This window comes from Perissodus microlepis, chromosome 17 (assembly GCF_051167445.1).
Source record: "Perissodus microlepis isolate ML-2025 ecotype Zambia chromosome 17, ASM5116744v1, whole genome shotgun sequence".
Taxonomy (NCBI): domain Eukaryota; kingdom Metazoa; phylum Chordata; class Actinopteri; order Cichliformes; family Cichlidae; genus Perissodus; species Perissodus microlepis.
The window spans coordinates 3,141,650-3,162,976 of NC_140477.1; the positions used below are offsets into that span (position 1 = coordinate 3,141,650).

At 39.5% G+C, this 21,327-nt stretch overlaps 1 protein-coding gene across 2 annotated transcripts in view; it reads left to right on the forward strand.

The window, feature by feature from the left end:
- Window positions 1-21,327, forward strand: part of LOC146369040 (chemokine-like protein TAFA-2) — an 86,650-nt gene that overhangs the window by 32,138 nt on the left and 33,185 nt on the right. For both annotated transcript variants that reach the window (XM_084909104.1, XM_084909103.1), the window contains exon 2: window positions 19,923-20,026. In XM_084909104.1, coding sequence (XP_084765230.1) covers window positions 19,924-20,026 — 103 coding nt within the window. In that variant the 5' untranslated portion in view covers window position 19,923. The remainder of the gene's footprint in view (window positions 1-19,922; window positions 20,027-21,327) is intronic.

Genomic DNA, 21,327 nt, shown 5'->3' on the forward strand with positions numbered 1-21,327 from the left:
TCTTTTAATCATCATTCTGTGTTCGCACAATAGCAACATAGACACATTATAAGCCAACTGTAGGCAAATTCTGCTCATTAAACAAGCAAATTATGACAGTTTTCCAAATGTCTGCATCACTGAGAAGTTGGCTGAAAGAATTGGAAATGTGTAAACAACTATATCAATTCATAAAATGTGATGGATCTAAATAGTCTAATTTTAGTTATGAGATTTTTCGTGCCATCCACCTTTTTGCTGTCAGCCGTTTAATAACGCATACCTTAAAAATAACTAAAAAGACAACTCTGTTTCTGTTATCAACCTGGGGCAAAAGAAAATGGCATTTAATATTCTGATACATGTTAAATCAAAGCCTGTGGTTCTGCTCTGGCTTATCGTATAACTGGCAGCAGAGCCGAGGGACAGCGTAAAGGTTCAAACCAATGTTGCCATGTCCTGTTATCCCCGCTTTTTATCCCTATAGGAACAATATCGCTTGGCAAGAATGCTGTGTAGTAGTAATCATTCTTTGTGTTGTTAGCAAGACAGCAGAAAAACAATACAGCCAATTGAATTTAATCAAATCAAACATCCTGACACATTAGAAACTGCAAAAGCATGAAATTATGGCACACAAAACTGAAATTAAATCAGACCGAGAGCTTCCTGCTGACTCCCACACACCTGACTGGCAGTCGGGGATAAATATAATTTTTCACCCATCATTTATTTATTATCCTCCATGTTGTTCTGCAGTCATTGAGCTGACACGCTCATCCACACTGACAGAGGGATTTGGCATCTTGCAAAAGGACACCCAGCTGTCACAAGGATCAAACCCGTGTCCTTCCAGTTACAGGGAGCAATCTGTAGCTGCAAGGACACAATGGCACCACGATGTGATATTAATAAACTCTTTTAAACAGCTGACAAAAGTGTTGCTTCGTTATTTGACCTTCTGTGGACCTGGATGTCCTTTTGGCAGCTTGACTTCATTTCCCACATGTCCCTCCTCGACCTATAAAATCCTCCACTTTAGCAAATTCCACGCTCACATTTTTGAAGTTTACCTTTCATATTTAACATGGAAAACATATTTAACATGGAAAACATCTACACATCATGTGGCATTTTTATTTCATTTAATAGTAAATCAGAATAAAACTACCACTACTGCCCTCTAAATTTCTTCAGTTTCACAGATAGTTTAGTTTAACCTTCTGAAAACCTCAGAAATGGTTGACTAAACTTTTCACTTGTACAAAAGTGTAAAAGTAATATTTTTAAGGGTTATATTGGTCTTTAGTTACTTTAGGAAATAAACAATTAGCTAGCTTAGCTTATCACAGTGACCAGACAGTGGGGGAAGCAGCTCGCCTACATTCATTCATGGTTTTACGTAGAACCTCATAAACTGACAAAATTACGGTGGCCCTGAGAGGCCAAACGGACTGCAACTTAAGAAAACACAAACAATAGCACACAAAACACAACAGAAACAGGAAAAAACGAAAACAGAAATACAACATGCACAATTTAGTCACTTTTTTCATTAATATAAATGTAGAGACAAATATGGTCATTACAACCCTTTGAAGCTGCTAGCAGACAATAGCTAGCGATTTCTCCTGTCTAACAGATATGCTAACCCAGCTAGCTGTTGCAACATGTAAGGCAAAAAAAAGTGAGAGAGAGGAAATAAGCACAATATGTCCTTTACCAGGGGAGCATGCTTAAACAATTGAAAAGCTAAAATGGTTTTTAGATAGATTTTTAACAAACAGTAAGTATAACAGAAACCACCCCCCTTTTTAAAGTTCTCTGCTTCTAAAAGTAAAGTTTCCATTAATTTTCTCCATTGAAGTGTAAGAAAATTCTTTAAAAAGAGAGATTTTTTTCTCTGGTGCATTCTTAAACATTTTCATAGAAACAGCAAACTTCCTCGTCGTTGTTGTTTCAGTTTGGGATTGAACAGACTACAGTATGGATAGATTATACTTTGCATAGCATTAAGGATCATATGTTTTACCTCAGGACCTTCAGTGTTGAGCTTCGTAATACTTTTGCAGTAATTGCACAAGTATATTTACTACTGTACTTCTGTCTATATTTAATGACTTTCTCTAAATTAATTTTAACCCACCAAAGTTTGCATTCACATTCTAAATTTAAAAAGCAATAAGCATCTAGACTGCAGTACAATTTAATCAAAAATGTCAAATAAAAAAACTGATTAAATGTTGAAACAATGAATCTGAAATTTGCGTACAATTTCTTAAGTACTCGGCTACGTTCCACTACTGCTTTTCAACACCAGATATATATTTTTGAATGTGCTGTAAACACATTTTTGCTGTTTTTACTAAAATATTTAAGAGAACAAATATTAGACGGTTGTGTTATGAGATCTTAACTATAAAAAGAGAAAAGAGGAGACTGGTTGAGGTGCACTATGATCTGTGTAAATGCTTCTACCTGCTGCTGCTGCTGCAGCAAGGCAACATTTGAGGGAGGGATGGACTGAAATAGCACACGGGATCAAGAGATGGTGATGCATAGACACTTTGATCAAAGGAAAACTAAGGTTGAGACCATTTGGCAGTTGCGGTTTTGATGAGCGCGGCCTCTCAGATAGCATCTCGATGTGTCGTTACGGAAGGTCGTTCTGGTGGTTAACTCTCTAAAAGGGCACTCAGCACCAGTGTCGGGTAACAATGCCAATATTCACACTGCTTTGGTGAAATTTGAAATCATGTTTCCCACTTAAATGTGACTCACAGATTACATTTTGTCATCAGGCTGAGCAGCAGAAAGCTCTGATTGGAAGCAGATGGAACTGGCTCGTTTGTATTTATTAAAATCCAAAGTAGATCTTGCATAATCATAATTTGTGAATCAAGTCAAACCATTAGATCAAAGAACTACTAGACAGTCATGTAAGGCAGCAAAGGGAAAAAACCAACAACAACAAGAACAAAGCTTGATTGGTGAATTGAGCTGATTAAGAAATCTTGGTGACAAAGACTCATCTGAACAGCAAAGATATATTTATCTCCATCACATGTGGATATTTTGCAGAGCTGTCATTCCTTGGATTCTGATATGGATTAGCTCGTGGATTTGATAAAAACAGCCATCCAGAAATAATCAGAAGAGCACACGAAGGCCCGAGGAGTAAACCGAACCACTTACAGTCTCTCATGACAGAACTCGGATTGTGAATCACACAGCGCAGTGGCTTTTCTCCGCTGGAGGCTGGTGGATAACGATTTGATTAGCAAGTCATCAGGACAATGTGCTAAAGCAAGGCTCCATTTATAGTCCTAAGTTCATATATCAACTTCCAACACGGCTTGTGACAGCTGTCTTGTCTTGTTTATGAAGTGAACTGAGCAGGATTTGAGACAGATGCTTCACAGAGTGCGTGACAAAGAATGGGCAAACTCCCTTGTTTGGCTTGACAGGGTTGAGAGCTACCCTCCTCAACTGTCAGAAGGGAACATCTGTGTTTTGGCGAATGAGCGATGTTTGTTCTGCGACGGAGCAATCGGCTCCCTGCAGCCATCCGAGGTGACAGTCTCTGTCACGGTCCAAGTAAAGAGCGAGATAGAGTTGGAGGGGAACGGAATGGGATGAGTAAGCGAGGGGGGGTAATCCCTGTATCGAATCCAGCTGCAGAAACAGCGAGGGGAAGTCCATCTTTTTATGGTTTAGTAACATTCCCTCTGCCCGCCCTGCAATCTCTCTGATACTGTGGATTACACACTTGCCTCGTGCAGCTTACAACTGAGCAAAACTAAAAATTGAATCTTTCACTTTTAAAATGATTATTGCCATGAAAGTAATGCTAACATTTTTTGAATATTAAAGCGGCTTAAAAGCAAGATATTTATGTAAAAATACACCATGCTCGTGATCCTTAAAGTGTTGGAAAAAAGTCCAGAAAATGAAACATTCATGTCTGCCTTCGCTCATGAATGTGTTGCTTCATTAGATGTTTGACCTTCACGCTGCTGACGTTGATAGTGGAAGATTTTACATTTCTCATGGAGGAAAAGAATATTTGAAAACACATTATCGCCCGCTTTTAATGTGCAGGTGCTGTTACAGTATTAAGGTTTAGGGCGTAGAAGTCAAACTAAACCAAAAGCACAATCTTATATGATGTTTTTAAACCATTGGAGAATATTTCTGTCTAACCACAACACAGATTTGATAATAATGTGATTTTTTGTAGTGGTCAGGTTTGGTGCACAGGTAGAAAGGCATTTTTCATATTTATTTCATTTAGAATTTGTATCTACAGTTTCTTTAGTTTCAAGTTTCCAAAGTGGGTTTGCAAATTTCAGTTTGGTTTTAATTGAAAGTATTTGAAGTTTCATTAGTGTCAGTGCTAATTATGCGGTTGCAATTTTTAAGAAGAGCAACATTTAAGATTTTCAGTAGGTATGTAACGCGTTACTTGTAATACTTTTTTGCGAGAATGTCTCATGACAGGGACGTGCCACGTTCGTGACAACAGCTGTGTGCAGATCAACAGTGGATCATATATCGAGTGCGGGAGAGAGTATGAGCGTGCAGCGTTTAAAGCGTGGAAGTACTGACCTTACTTTGAGTTTGATTCCATAAAAAGTGACAAAAACATTAGCATCCGTTGTGCGTGGGAAGAAAACTTCTTTTTACAGCGAAAAAAAACCCCTAAACTTCCAAGCAAGCACCGAGTAGCTACGACGTAATGGGAAATTCACAGAGAAACTCGCAGATTCTTCCACTGACCACTGCGGCTCACCTGCACCAGGGTAAACCTCCGCCTACGCCACTCCTGCTTTACAGGTGAAAATAGAGCAACAGGACCGCTAGTCTTTGATGTTATTTATTTTCTGCTGTGTTTTACTTGCATCTGAAAGACTGAGTGTAAACACAAAAAATATATATATTTATATTTTATGTGCTGGAATGTGCAGAAAATAGGTTTAAATATTAAACAAATTTCTTCCAGTCAGAGAATGTTGCATATAATTACATTTTTTGCTTGATGCATAAAGTTAAAAGATTAAAACTGATAAAACAAGTTTTAAAAAGAGACTTTTCCATTTGATTACATTTTGTATGATGGATTATGCAGAAAAAGTAGAATTGGACTTAAAGATCTATCGCTTTATCACCTATTCAGGTTGTAAATCGTGTTTTTAAAAAGTAACTAAGTAACTAAGTAATTAATTACTTTTGAAAATAAGTAATCAGTAATTAATTACTGATTACTTTTTTCAAGTAACTTGACCAACTCTGGGTATCAAAGGGTACAAGCAGCGCTTCACATCACATAGACATCTTTGGCTACGTTCACACTGCAGGTCTTGATGCTCAATTCCGATTTTTTTTATCAAATCCGATTTTTTTTGTCTGCTCGTTCACACTACAAATAAAATGCGACAACAAACGCGCTCTAGTGTGAACCCTCAAAGTGGCCTGCATGCAGAAAAAAAGACGTCACACACAACACGCTGTGTTTAGACCCAGAGCAAACAGTAGTGTTTGACTGATGGCCCTTAATATAAAGACTTGTTTCGGACTTTACGTTTCCTAATTTTGCTTTAAGTTATTTTGTTCTTTACATATGGCCTAGTAATTATCCTTATTGCTGTTTTAGAGGAGCGGTGCTTCAAAGGATAGTTGCAGATTTCTGTCAGAATCTGCAGATTATTAATAGATCCACCAATGCCTCCTGATGCTTGATGGATTGACAAATTTCAGTACAGTGAAAGAGACTTATTTTTGTTTGGTAGGTTTCACTTAGTTTCCATCTTTTTTAAAAGTTTATACTGTGGCATTTCTTCCCGGAGGGATGGCGGGTGGATCGCGGTGGAGGAACAGTGGTACGGTCTCTAACACAGGTGGAATGTGAAAATCCTCATATCCCGGTGCCGGTCGGGACTGCTCTTCAACAGTGGCTCGGATATTTAGTGGCGACTGGAAGTCATAAAGCAGAAGAGTAGAGCCATTTTTGAAGAAAACAAATAAACAAAGCTAGCAAAAACAAATCAGGTAACAGCTAATTTGATTTAGTTTTTTAGTTTACACTTTGTTAAGTATAAAAACCTTGGGTATTAAACATCAAACTCTTGCTGTTCACAGTGTCTTGTTTAAACAACTCTGTGCTTCAGGGTAACTATCTCATAGAATATTCAACATATTATTATTATTATTCTTCAACTCTGGGACTACTTAAGGCAGGCTTGGCCAACTCCAGGCCTTGAGGGCCAGTGACCTGCAGGTTTTAGATCTCACCCTGGGTCAACACATCTGAATCAAATGATAAGTTCATTATCAGGCCTCTGGAGAACTTCAAGACATGTTGAGGAGGTCATTTAGCCATTTAAATCAGCTGTGTTGGATCAAGGACACATCTAAAACCTGCAGGACACCGGCCCTCGAGGCCTGGGTTTGGACACCACTGACATAAGGCTCTTTATAACTTATTTTATCTGTAACACTCCCAGCTCAAGCACATTCCCCCTTTTGAAGAAAAACTCCATCACTGCTGTATGTTCCAAGAAAATTGATCTCCCTCTTTAATCTGAACAAGCCTACTTTTCTATTTGTTTATGTTCTGTTCACAGATGTTTCAGATTTGTTCAGTTATTTACATTATTGACATTAACGTATTCAACTAAAGTATTAGAAAAGTCATTATAGTGGATGGATACAGTTTTAAAACAATTGTACATACCGTTTATGTAAGTAGGAATTTTGTGTTTAAAACTCTTAGACATGCTTTCGTACACACACATAGTTACACAGAGTCTAAGGAGCTTGGAAAGAAAAGCATCTGGACTTCTTTAAGCTGTTTAAAGACATCTCACCTCTCATCTGAGAAGCTTCTAGGGTCAAATGGTGGAGAGTCCTAGATTTAAACCCTGTGGGAGTGTCTCCTCGAGAGGGACATGGACCCCCTATTGATCCTCTACCTAATCACACGAGCCAAGGTGTGAAAACAGGTGTAGGTCACAATCTGCCAGGGTTTCAGGTGAGCTCATTGTGAAACCTGGCCCCACCCTATCATGTGTTTTCCTGAGGTCAGAAGGCCCAGGATGTGAGTGGGCGTTAAGGCGTCTGGGATCTCAAAACTGGATTATAGATGGCAGACAGGCAGTGTTGGGCAAGTTACTTTGAAAAAGTAATTAATTATAGTTACTAGTTACTTCTTCAAAAAAGTAACTGAGTTACAATATTCTAAAAGTAATTAATTACTTGAAAAGTAACTACTGCGTTACTTTAAAAAAAAAAAAAAAAACGTTTAACCCTCTGGGGTCCAGGGTATAATTGGCCATTTTTAACTACTTTTGATTTTCCCTCCACACTTTAACTTTAAAAACTATTTCCTTTGCCTTGTTTGGTATCATTCTTTTCAGCACAACCTCACGTGTCTGAATTTACAGTCATGTTTTCATTTTGATATACTGTACTAACACAATTGATCTAAAATCAGACAGAAAACATAAAATCCGAGTAGAAAAAGTTATATTTTTACTGTAACAACCACAAACATGTTTAATGAATCATATTTCATAACTTTAAATGCAAATATAAATTGTCAATTTTAAAATCATACGCACAAGTTTTGCAAACAACAAAGTTATTTGCATCCATTTACCTTTTACCTTGATTTTTTTAATAACCATTTCAAACTATTTACATAACAATCAGCTGTTCTGCATTCAATAAGATGCTACACAAATTATTTGTGCAACTCCAAAAAAACAATTTCTGTCCACTATAAAGGAGAACATCACAGCCTGATTCCTGCAGGTCTGACAGCAGCAGGTGTATCACTCCTGTTTCTACCTGGAGACAGCAGTCGCCTCATTGTTCTGACACACAACACAAAACCATCCACAACACTACACACTAACTACACAAGAGAACACATTAACTACACACTCCAAACACGCTAAACGTCACAAATCTCTCACATCTCAAAACTCTCTCTCTCTCTCTCTAAAACTTCCCCAGTTTTTAAATTTTTTGGCTCATAAGCAGAGAGGGCCCGCTGCGCTGTCCTTAGACAGTAAACGTGATGAAACTATTGAGGAAAAAACGCTGCGTATATCTTGTTTATCATGACTCTGGTTTTACGTGGCCTATCAACACAATTTATAAACTGGTATATGTCACCTTGTTGCTTTGTCTTTAAGTGGTCATGTGATTGGCTCACCACGACTACTTTATTCTTCCTCAGTCAAACAGCAGCACTCATGCGATTGTTTTGCCCCCTTAGCTCCAGGTGTTGTGCTAGACAGTGATTGTGATTACCGTCCGCGGGAGCGCGCGCAGCTGCTTAAAGCTGTAGCGCCCAGATTACTTACAGCTACTTCCGGGCAACTGATATAAGATGCGGGAAGCTGAACACAGCTTTAACCGTCTGTTGGTTGAAAAATAGTAACGGACCGCATTTTCTTGTTAGTAACTGTAACGGCGTTGTAACGATAGGAATAGTAATTAGTTAGATTACTCGTTACTGAAAAAAGTAACGCCATTACTTGTAATGCCGTTATTCCCATCACTGCAGACAGGACATGGTCGTTCACAGTGGACATAGATGCTTCTTTCACTCCTCTTTCAAACCATCTGCCTTCTCTGTCCAAAATGTGAACACTGGCGTCCTCGAAAGAGTGACCTTTGTCCTCTAGATGCAGATGGACTGCTGAGTCTTGTCCCGTGGAGGTGGCTCTTCTATGTTGAGCCATGCGTTTATGCACTTTCCAACCTCCTTAGACTATGATGACCTGGATGACTGAGAACCTTCACAGACATAGTTACACAGAGTCTGATGAGACTTTTTTTTATATATGATATACCTAAACAACACTAACTTTGTGTTATTTGTCAAAAAGTTAAACAGTCTTTCATCCTTTGTGTGTCCTTGCTTTTACCTTTTTGTGGAGCTTTAAAAACTGCTCTCACATGGTTAACATGCTGTAGAATTGTTTAGCACTTCAAGTACAATCTCCCGAAGACTGCAGAGAACAGGTGAAGAATTAATTCAACGCTTTTTCCCCCTACTTCCTTTGCAAATAACATTTGCTATTAATAGGCCAAGGTCAATCGAGTCCTTCACTTGCTAATGGAAAATATTGTAGCTTTGCACAAGCCCATCAAGGTAGAAAAATAAATGACACAAATGGGACAACAATGGGAAAATAGGTCAGAATCTACCAGCAGTCCTCGTTTCACTAAAGTGCTGTTCTGCCAAATCAAATGTGCTTCATAGTGAGTTTTGTTTTCCTATTTTAACACTATTCTTAACCGTGACTACATGAGATTATAGCAGCTTTCCGTCCCACAGTGAAGTTAGAAATACTAGGGATGTTGAATATATTGAAACTGTTCTTGTTGAAGAAGCATTTAAGCTCTCCCCTGTCTGTGCATACAAACACCGGATTTGTAGACATCAGAAATGTGCCACCAGCCAAGTGTATCCCAGTTATGGAAAAATCAGTGTGAAAATGCCAGTTGGTTAATTATGTTAAGAAGAGTAAATCTGCTTATTACGTGTTTTGTGGTGTATCTGTGAACAAGGCAGACCATGCAAGAGAGAATGTAAATCATAGTTTTAAAGTAACCATCATAGTTCCTCACTGAAATACTTTTTGAGAGCTGAAGCTAGAAAAGCTATCTTTGGTGCATTGGTTGCTTCCATTTGTTTTGGTATTTGTCTGCACAGTAAAGGATTTTGAGCAACCTGTGTAGATTTGCTGTTCAAGTGTCCAAGAAAGTGTAAATAACGTCATCTCAGTCATTACAACATCATTCAGTAATTTTGCAGTCTGCAGTCTGAACCTTCATATTGGAAACATAAATTGTATGGGTGCAATGGATAGGAGCACAAAATGGCTAATTAGTGCTAAGCAAGACTAATAAGATAATAATAATAATAATAATGGATTGCATTTATATAGCGCTTTTCGAGACCCTCAAAGCGCTTTACAATTCCACTATTCATTCACTCTCACATTCACACACTGGTAGAGGCAGCTACAGTTGTAGCCACAGCTGCCCTGGGGCAGACTGACAGAAGCGAGGCTGCCATATCGCGCCATCGGCCCTTCTGGCCAACACCAGTAGGCGGTAGGTGAAGTGTCTTGCCCAAGGACACAACGACCGAGACTGTCCGAGCCGGGGCTCGAACTGGCAACCTTCCGGTTACAAGACGAACTGCCAACTCTTGAGCCACGATCGCCCCAAAGACCACAATAACACGTATGACCAGATACATTAATCATAAGTGATCCACAGACTGGTCTGTATCACACACAGCAGCTATAATATTAGTTAAAGATTAAATGCACCAACACAACAAACAGGGAGGTCGTGATATTGGAGGCGCACAGCTAAAGAACCAACAACAGCAACAATAACACACGGATCTGCCATTTAGTGTTTATATGAGTGTTTGGAGCATTTATATGAATTTGTAGGTGAATGAGACATGCTGTATAACATCTGAAGGTTCTCAGTCATCCAGGTCATTGCAGTCTAAGCTTGGAAAGAAAAACGTCTGGACTTCTTTAAGCTGCTTGAAGACGTTTCACCTCTCATCCGAGAAGCTTCTAGGGTCAAATGGTGGAGAATCTGGGACTCTCCACCATTTGACCCTAGAATTGAAGAAGCTTCTCGGATGAGAGGTGAAACATCTTCAAGCCACTTAAAGAAGTCCAGACGCTTTTCTTTACAAGCTCCTTAGACCATGCTGTATAACGCTTGAATAGAGCAGAAAAACACTGTATAAGAAGCAGTCCATTTACTAAAGCCAGACTATATTAACACTCTAAGTAGACTACACTTGAGGAAACTGAAGACCACAATAACACGTATGACCAGAACAGTTAACAGTTTCAGGTATTTCAATGTTTTGTCATCCCAGGTTACTGGGATACTACTACTCTGACAATACTACTGCTCTGCTACACTAAAGCACAGTGAAGTTTGGCATCAGTAAATGATATAGTTGCAGTACACAATTTATACACTCAAAGTGCTTTCTTACTCTTTCCCACATACTTGTGCAAGAACCTTTTTCTATGCCTATGCATGTACACATGCAGACTAGCAGAGGCAGCTATTGAACCAGCAACCTCCTGAGCCGTAGCCAAAGCTTCCTCTATGCTTTTGACCCAGATTAACAACAGTACCACAGGAGTCAAAATGCACATTTCCCTTGATATTTGTGAAACTTTCTTACTTAAAATGTCAATCCTGAATTTAGTGAAACTTGCATGATAAAAACAGAGAAAGGGATCCATGCATTTGTTCCCATTCTGCTATGCCAAATATGTGGATGGGTGCATAGTCTACATTAGAGAAGGTGGAATTGGAGGGGACACATTGGTAAGCTCTAAATATTTTAGCAAAGATGCTAATGGTAAAAGGAAAGAGTCCCAGTATGGCTGCCAGGAGCAGAAGGGATCATAACCTGAACCTTTTGATGTATTGTTTAGCCTCACTGTCACAGCAGGGACAATAAATGATTGGGCAAAGTGTCAAGTTTTGGGGTTGTTCACTGTGTCTCCAGGCAACAGTACACCAAATGTTATTATTTCACCACTGACAGCAATAAACTGGAAGTAGACCCTGGGCAGCGTTGAACTCGGCTTGTCAAAACTTTTCAATTCATTTATTTTCCTTTCAAGCTGTTAAAAAAGCTCAGGTGAAAACAGGAACCTCCCAAGAATGTTAATTAAAGCAGCAGAACTCCAACTGTAAAAGAAATGCATTAACGCTGATATTTGAAAATGATATAGTCAAATCTGGATTGACATATTTTATTATTTTCGGGATGGCGACGTGTGCAGTTCAGGGACCGCACAAGACAACAGAGAGAAAATGTTGACAGCGTGACTGCAGGCGGGGACTTTGCTGTTAGTGTAGGAATCAAGTGTTTGTGACCAAGGCCGAGGCTCAAGTGAAGCCTTTCTTTAAAGCTGACTTGTGGCTCTGCTGCTTTCAGTGTTGTGAAGGGAGTGGACGGGCTAAATGTTTGGATCAGGGGTGCCCAATCCTAGTCCTCGAGAGCTACTGTCCTGCAGTTTTTAGATGCATCCCTAATGGTTTGATTACCTCTTCAGCATGCCATCAAGTTTGGCAAAGGCCTGATAACAAGCCATTCATTTGATTCAGGTGTGTCAAAACAAGGATGCATCTAAAACCTGCAGGACGGTAGCTCTCGAGGACTGGGATTGGACACCCCTGGTTTGGATTAATGCAACCACGCAAATCCAAGACAGCCAGCGAGGTGGCACTGCTCAAAAGAACATGCATTATTCTTCAATAAAAGACATCATTTGCATTATCCACAGTATATTGTGCTTGAGGTCTTGAGTGTCCTCAAGCATAGTGCACAATATACTGTGCTCAATGGGTAGATATACATTACACTTATGTTTCCATTTATTAGTATTTGTTTTGTTTTTATCATTTTTTACCCTGCTAACTTCACTTCTGCATATATTATACATTTCTCTGCAGGCTTGTTCTGTGTTCTGTGGCAAAAGGCTCATACATTATACAAAAAATATTGTGAGGCTTACATGCTAATGAAACATTCCAACCACTATAGATACAGTCTAAGTTTGTTTTCTCTCAAAATGCCTATCTGAATCTTCATTACAAGCTGCAGTATAAATTCCCAAGGAGCACTGAAAGCTGCAGTAGTTGAACATGTATAAATAAAGGAATAAAACTGGAGGGCAGTCATTGCTAAGATAATGAGCTTTATTGTTCTATATTGGCTCAGTCTAATGAAATTCCAGGTAATATTACAGGATGAAACTATGAAGCAAGAGCTGATCATGCTGAAATCAAGTAATTAATTCAATTCAATTTCATTTGTACAACAACAGTCGCCTCAAGGTGCTTTATATCGTAGGTAGACGCTACAATAATACATTCAGAGAAAAACCCAACAATCATATGACCCCTATGAGCAAGCACTTTGGTGACAGTGGGAAGGAAAAAACAGCGGTGTGGCGGGGCCATCTGCCACGACCGGTTGTGGTCTTGTCTTTCAAAAAAATAAAACGTTTAAGCGGAATAGCGTACAGAGCTGTCATATTTGGTCTGGCTTAGCTTACAGAAGTTTGCCTCTAAAGATGTTTTATTCACATGTTGTCTCGTTTGTGTATCTGCCACACAAATGTAATGAGATTTTAGAAAAAGTGCACTAAACCTACACTTTTATGGAATATAGTTAAAACATGACATTACATTTAGCATGCTGAGGCAATTAGCTAAATTACACAAGTATAAGTTAAAATAAATTTAATTTAAATACATTTTATTTGTATAACACACTGAAATACTGTACTGTACATACATATGTATATAACATATGAAGCCATGTGTTATTGTGTTGGCTAATGTTTACCGAATTACACATTACACTCCGGTTGGCATCAGGCAACACAGTCGTTTATGTGGTGTAGTGTCTTTGGTTTGGCCTGCGGCACTTTAGCACTACAGGAAGTTCTCAAGCTAACTGCTGAGATTGTTTGTCTGTTCAGGCCTCTGTCCAAATGTATCCTCTCTGACATGAAGCACACAACAGGAGATAGTTTGCCCTCGCCATGCTCTCACTACAAGAAATACTCCATAGCCACTCTTTCACTGTGAATTCACTGACCAGCATTGTTTTCACACGGATTTATCCGACCATCACGCAGAAATTAAGCTAGAGAGCTGACAGGTTAAAGACCTTTTTATGAGCCAGCAATTTGCATTCTGACATTCAGGCCCGTCGGCTAATGTGTGGAAAAGTTCAGAGCTGCATGTGTAAAAAACAGCTTCGCCCAAACAGATCCTGTCACTGAAAACAGCTGCTGCATCTATCAGCGAGTATTGTGACAGCAGTAAGTAAGTCAAACAGGTATTGTGAGCCGTAAAAACCAACAAAAGGTTGCGTTAAAAATGTTTTGTAGAGCATGTTGTCAGGGCAACGTGGGTGATAATTTACCAGGTTTGTGTGTCGAAGTCATTTTATCTTTTCTTAACATAAACATAAATGTTTAGGATTTACATGATTATTTATTATTGTTTGTGTAGGTGTTTGTCTAACCTTGAAATAAACTAAGATCAACCTAAATGTGAATTATCTTTATTACATAAACAATGTTTTTCTTACCATCCGACCTCTCTCTGACTTGTCTTCCCAATGTCATGTTTGTGCAATGTATGGATGGATGGTCTGAAAGGGCCCCATTTCCCTGCAGGTAACATGTGCGTGTAACATTGCAATTACAGGCTTAATCAATCAATCAGTGTTACAATTTTGAAAGGTTGGGTAGAGTAATGAAACATGCAATCTTGCCGCTGGACAAACATCTTCGGTTTGGCTCAATTTCATCAAGGCCTTCAAGGTCAACATAATGTTATTGGTCAGAAATTGACCCCAAAAAATCCTTATAACTTTAAAAGTACAATATGACTGTACTATAAAGATTTAAAGTATCATGTCACATTTGACCTCTGACCGTTCCTCTAAGGTTGATCAAAGTGATAATAGTTCCATATCGAGTCATTTAAAATGGCAAAAGGTTTTCAGACTGACAAGAACAAAGAGAATCTTTTTGAGTTTAGTCGATGAATTTTACTATGACTTTGTTTTGTACATAACAGTAACCGGTTCTAACTTTTAATAGACAATTTGAAAACACTTCTGATAATCCTGAATAACTTTTTTGACTCAATATTTATTTCTAAACATTTAAACAAATTTTGCTAAACAGTGCAATGAATGCTACACATGTACTACAGCCACAGAAATAAAAATGTACGTATTTAAAACTATACCAAGTATATAAATAAGGTTTCATCAACCTCCACGTTTTAGTGCAATAACTCTGAAAGTATTTTGTAAAAAGAATCCCAAAGAAAATAAAATTATTATCTACCAAATATAATACTGCTCCCTTAAACGTACACACCCAGAGGGTGAGCTGACCTGCCACAGGCATTTGTTTCTGCCTCTCTGATTGGATAAAGAGAAATAACGTTGAAGTGAATGCTGAATAATATAGAGTCAACCATGACAGTGCCACTAATTCATTTCACCTGAGTACTTAACAATAATTACACATAGATACATTGTTATCATGAGTTGATATGTCTCCACCAGAGTCCACGACTTATTGCAAAGACACAGTCGTCTCATCCGTCTTTACCAGATCAGCTTGTGAATGGTTCTTTTCAAGCAAGGGCAGGAAAACTGTCATCTTGGCTCTTGTGGAATTCTTCTCTTGATAAAGATTAAGTATCACTTGAGTACCACAGGTGTCTTTCAATAATGCAGCCAGGATCACAATGTCTATTTATATTAAATATAAGGATATTGTTGCAGAAATGCAAAAGACCTTCAAGCCAAGGTCAAGACGTAAACTGGTTTCAAAGCGTAACAAATCTCCAGGGACTCGCTCTGCCGAGCACCAGTGACAACGCAGCACATTCAGGTGCAATGAGATGTCATTTATGGAATTGCACCTTTCGACAGCATCCAACAAATGATGCTGTAACGCTGCCCTGCTCTGCGGCACCAATGACCCTTTTTTCCCCCCACACACTTATTACTATGAATTGCACACAGACACCAACTGGCCACCATTTCAACCCAGCCTCCAATTCTCCGGCTAACCGGTGACCATAAATCTGTCTCTGGGAGGTGAACGTAAGCACACACTGTTCCAGTATAAGTATCTGGGCGTACAATCGAGGTCCATTTGAGAAAATGCAGACACTGGTGCATTACTTGGCTATCACGCTCAGTATTTCAGTGAATTTCCTTCATCACAATCGCTCTGTAGCTACACTGAAAACACTGTTAAATACCATGATACTGGCAATCGTGGCTTTAATAGGGATGGAAAAAAATATATTATGAAAATAAAGGATTACCTTGGGTCCATTTAGTGTTTGCGCTGCATTATCCCTCCTCTTGTGGATAAGTGGCTTAATGACCTCCGATATTTCTGGCATGCACAGCAAGTGTCCTGGGAAACAAAGGAGATCTAATTGAAGCAAGGCAAGAAGGGAAATGACAATCCAAAAAACACACTTTATCACACAGATAGACCACTCTCCTCATAAACCACTCTCCTCATAAAATGATACCAGCGGTTGTTTGCACAAGCTGCTATTTGGACCTATAGTTATGCAAGATGGGAAGGAAGCTCTGCACCTGGATAAGCTAGAAGTTTCTAGTGGATGTGTTGGAATGCATACCATGATGTGCTTCTAAAGGCCCCTACACCCTGAAAGTGCTGAGAAAAAAATGACATGAAATGCCAAATTTTTGGATGCAAACATTTTATGTAATGTATATATACACAAAATTTGTCTGTGAAATATTTTTAGTGCACAAAATATTTGCACAAATTTTACGTTTCTTTACCTTTTCTGTTGTCATCTGTTACAGCTACCCTATAGGCAGGGGTGCACATAAGTGGTCCGCAGGTGCGCATTCGCTGTCAAAATAAAAGACCAGATAAGAAGTTGCAACGCGCGTTTGCGTACATATAAAAGGCACTGTTTTTGTCTTCTAGAGTGGGATTTTCACGGCACATTCTGCACCACATCAATGCGTTCATCATTTGTTTGAAGTCAGCTCACCTCCTGCAACCACTTTTCCGAGAATACGTGCTTCTTTTGCGGTTCGGACTCCTTCTGACATTTCTTTGGAGGTGGAGGAACACCAAAGTAATTGCTTAAAGGAGCTTGCTTCTTCAGCGTCTTTAAGAGTTCTAAACAAATGTCTGTCCTCCTCCAGAAAATTTTATGTTCGCAAATGCGCGTTGCAACTTCTTATCTGGTCTTTTATTTTGACAGCGAATGCGCACCTGCGGACCACTTATGTGCAGCCCTGCCTATAGGGCACAAGCCATTTTATTAAGTCTGTGCTTCTCAAATGACTTTCTTAAATAAAGAATATAGGGTCAAAGCCTGGATTTGGATCAGAAAATAAAGTCAGAGGTACAACAAACATAATTACTCCTAAAATTAGAGGAACTCCTCATAATAATAACCTGCTGAAAATTCCAGAATCTACAGCAAGTGACCTTTGGAACGTTTTGGAATTAGCTTATCTTAACATTTATGTTGTTAACAACAGTATATTGGAAACGTATACATTAGATTATACATATATAATAATGTATAATGGTAGTTTGTGTGTAGTGTTTGTGCCTGCTCAAGCGGTTTCTAAAGTTTAGCACTGACTAAGAAACCTGACATTTCCATGGCGACAGCAACTTCCACCAATCGGGGCAGGGATAGCTCAGTAGGTAGAGTGGTGGCCCCGTGATTGGAAGGTCGGGGGTTCGATTCCCCTGAACAGCTACCCTGAGGTACCCCTGAGCGAGGTACCGTCCCTACACACTGCTCCCCGGGCGCCCAATGGCTGCCCACTGCTTCACTGAGTGAATGGGTTAAATGCAGAGAGGAATTTCCCCACAGGGATCCATAAAGTACACTTTCTTTCTTTCAATCAGACACTTTGCTGCCTTATGTTAGGACTGTGGGTAGAGTCATTCTTTTCTGTGACACTGTGAGTGAAACATGTGTTTGTTAAAGTAAGGTTGACATCACACAGACTTATGGTTTCTACAGGAGCTCATACCATCGTTTCACAGTGTCACAGCTTGTAGTTAGTCTACTTTTAGTGGTTACAACATTATGGTTCATAATCAGAATCCCTTTGAAGAATATGAATGAGCCCTGTAGCTGAGCGATTAGCCTTTCTACACTTCTACCATCTCATTAAATGCCACATATAATTTTTTTCGAGTACTCGTGCCTGTATCTCACTAACGTCGGTTGTATCAGATTGTAGGAACAAGTGACCGCTTTCATCGTTAGTTTGAGGACTTGGGAATCAAAAGTCAAAGACCCACGCTTTATTGCGTCCACTGCATGCAACTGCTTGTGTTTTTGCTCTGTCACATCTCAGCTATGTGTGCGCTCGTTGCTTTGAGTCTTTCAGATTGAGTTATCTGGGTTATTTTAAGATTACTGGAATTATTCCCCATCTTTGCTCTTTCCTGCCTCTTTCCTTTGTCAAGAGTTGGATGGTACTTACCATCTGAAATTCACAAATTAACATGATGCATCTTGTTTAATCCCTATAAAAACCTGAAAGAAATGACATAATCAAGCCGCGGCACTTCAAATAACTTCTTCGCTCTCGGTGACCTCCTGTAGTCTCGCTGTCACTGTGATCGCTTTGGGTAGCAATTAGTATTTCCCAAAAATATTTAGCTTTTTTTTAAATGCAGGGAAAATGTGATGTATAAATTATTCATGACCTTTAAGTCAAATTTCATTAAATGAAGCCATGCCAAAATTAATAAATAAATAAATCTTCAGAGATTATTTAAGACTTCCCCTTCCATACACTGCCATCGCCTACATGTCCAGATGACAGGCAGCTATTTATATCTTTAAAGGGCACATTAAACATGTGAGTTCTGCCTGTTCTTTATTGCTGGAGCAACACAACTCAATACTAATTCCTGTGTGACACTGAGCGCTCTAACAAAACCTTGCTAAAAGGTCATGTTTGCTTTGCAAAAATAAACTTAATTACACAAATAATCTGAGATCCCCAATGAGGTTTAGCCAATCTATATGTCAATGCGGCAGCCAGATAAGAGGCGGGAGGTGGTAAATAAGGCTTAAACGCAGCTTGTAACTTTGTCCCCTCCCGCCATACGATACTATGCCCCTTCCAGTAATTACCGAACCACTCCCGCATCCCCGTTTGAAATTTGATCATTGTCTGTCGGTGATAACACACTGTGCCAGACGGTTTATGCAGTGTGGCCTTGGCTCCACCACGCTTCATTAGGGAGAGGGAGTGCAGAGAAAAAGGCACTGTGGAGGGATGGAATAGCCACTGCGACCTGCCCGCTCTCCGCTCTGCTGTAGAGCCTACAGAGGCTTGCTGAAGCCTGTTGGGGCAGCAGAGAGCCTTCACCGCGTGTTCGGTTGAGCGCGAGGGGAGCCGCAGGGGAAGAAAGAGAGAATTTGGAGATAGTGATCTGGGGGTGCATTCACAGCTGTAGTTTGTTTTGAGAAGCAAGGAGGAGGATAAGAGCCTCTATCCCTGCTTTATACGAGCAAACATGCATTCAGGCGAGCGAAGGGATGAAAAAAAAGGAGGAGAGGCTGACACAGATGATAATAGATGCTTTTGTTTGGTAAATGTAAATAAACCAGGGACTTAATGTGGGTTAATGATGTCTATCTAGCCATCTTTCATCCTTGGGGGAAATAATTATTCAATTTCCTGCTGAATTTATTAATCTGCTCACTTACAAAGAAATGTAGGGCCTCTAATTTTGATGGAGGTTCCAGCAGAATATCAATCAAAACTCAAAAGTCATACATTGATTTGTATGTCATTTGAACCCTGTGTAAAACATGACCTAGTACTTGGTGGGTAGGTTTTCTTTTATTTGGTTTGCTCACATCTCTTTGAACCACTCCTCTTTACAGAAACTCTCTAAATCCTTTTGATTTCTAGGCTGAAACTTGGCAGCTTCAGCTCCCTCCACAGATTTTCTGCAGGACTGAGGTCTGGTCGATCTTCCCCTCATTGCAGTGGAATCGTTACTTGGTCCTTAGCAGAAACGCCACAGCATAATGTTGCCACCTCCTTGTTTCACCGTGGGGATGGTGTTGCTTGGGTCATGCTCATGATTTTGAAAGAGCTGGATTTTGGTTTCGTTTGGTCACAGCACCTTCTCCCAAGCTTTCTCTGAATCATTTAGATGTAAACTTTATCTCTGTATATCTATAAATAGTGTTTCTTGTTTCACCTCAAATTGCTTCAAACTGCAGCTATCATAAATGAGTTATTTGTGGTAACACTCCTCTCCTCTCGCCTCTTTATCAAGGATGAGTGAGCCATACCCGCAGATCGGAAGCAAAGGAGCTCTACTTCTAATGGTGCTTGTCATGAGCGTCTGGGAGATGTCTGTACCAGCAGAAGCAACAACAGGTGAGGCCACAGAAACAAAAGCAGCTTTTATTTGCTTCTTAAGTTTTCAGTGGTGGGCTGTAGTGCTGAACTGCTTCTGGGTATCACTGGTCTGGACTTTGACACTGAAAACAATTATGACCCAGTCAGTCATATATTCTTTTTTAAAGAATATATTCATAAAAATCATATATTTTTACTGTTTCTTTCCTTCATAGTATTAAAGACTAAGGCTGCGCATTGACTGTATGATGTAGTGCCACAGTGCAAACCAGCAAGCAAGCAAAAAGTATTTTCACCAACAATTTGAGATGAATGCAGAATAATCTGTTCAGAATAACACCAACTGTGTAACATTGCTTTCTTATCATTGTCCCTCACTCAAAAAGCTAAACTCTATAAATATGGAAATATGTTCGACATGAGATTTCTATCATTTCACTGAAATCATTCTCAGTTTGTGTTTGTGACCTGGAGGCGTTAACTTTCTATGAACCGTATGAATTTTTAGGCTGATTAGACAGCGAGACCTTCCCTCTGTATATGAACGCCAGTGGCAGAAGTAGTAGATTCTGCTCATGAAGAAAGACTCATTTTGGACTGGAGTGGGAGCAAGCAATTGTAATATATATATATATATTAAAAAACAAAAAAGCTAACTAATAAACTGAATTTGAGTAGCTTCCATGTTTAGCTCAGTGATTTTTACGATGTTACAAAATTATGATGTATGTGGCAGCACAACCAACAGGACCAGGGAGAGAGAGAGCAAGCAAGAGCTCTGGTGTGGTGTTTATTTTCAATATAAATCTGGTCTGCTCCACCATGTAGCAATGCTGCCATTACTGTGGTGCAAGTCAGACCAGGAGTGTCCGCTGCAGCAGCAGCATGAATAACTGGACTGACCATTAGTAACTGATGCTGTTATGCATCTTAATAACATCTAAGTAAATTGTTAAGTTTGGGGTTTTTTGACAGTAAGTCTTGAATAGTGGCAACACTGTGCTTTAAATTGCTTTCATCAGTGCTGTATGTCCTGAAGCAACAGGGCCAGTGGATTCTCTACCTCGGTTCTCAAACACTGATGTTCTGTAGGTCGTGTCGGCATTTTAAGCCGTCTTTTACGCTGATGCTTTTATCCTCTGGTTGTAAAAATGGAGGTGTATGAAGAGATAACATGTTGATTAACAGTCGAGTAAGTCAAAAGATTATCAGCAAGGAGTCTGGTTTGTGTCCCAGTTGGTAACTTTGTGTTTTTGCTCAGTGATCTGTTTTGCTTACGCCCACTGGATTCGCTACTCAGGTTCAAGCTCTGAAACTAC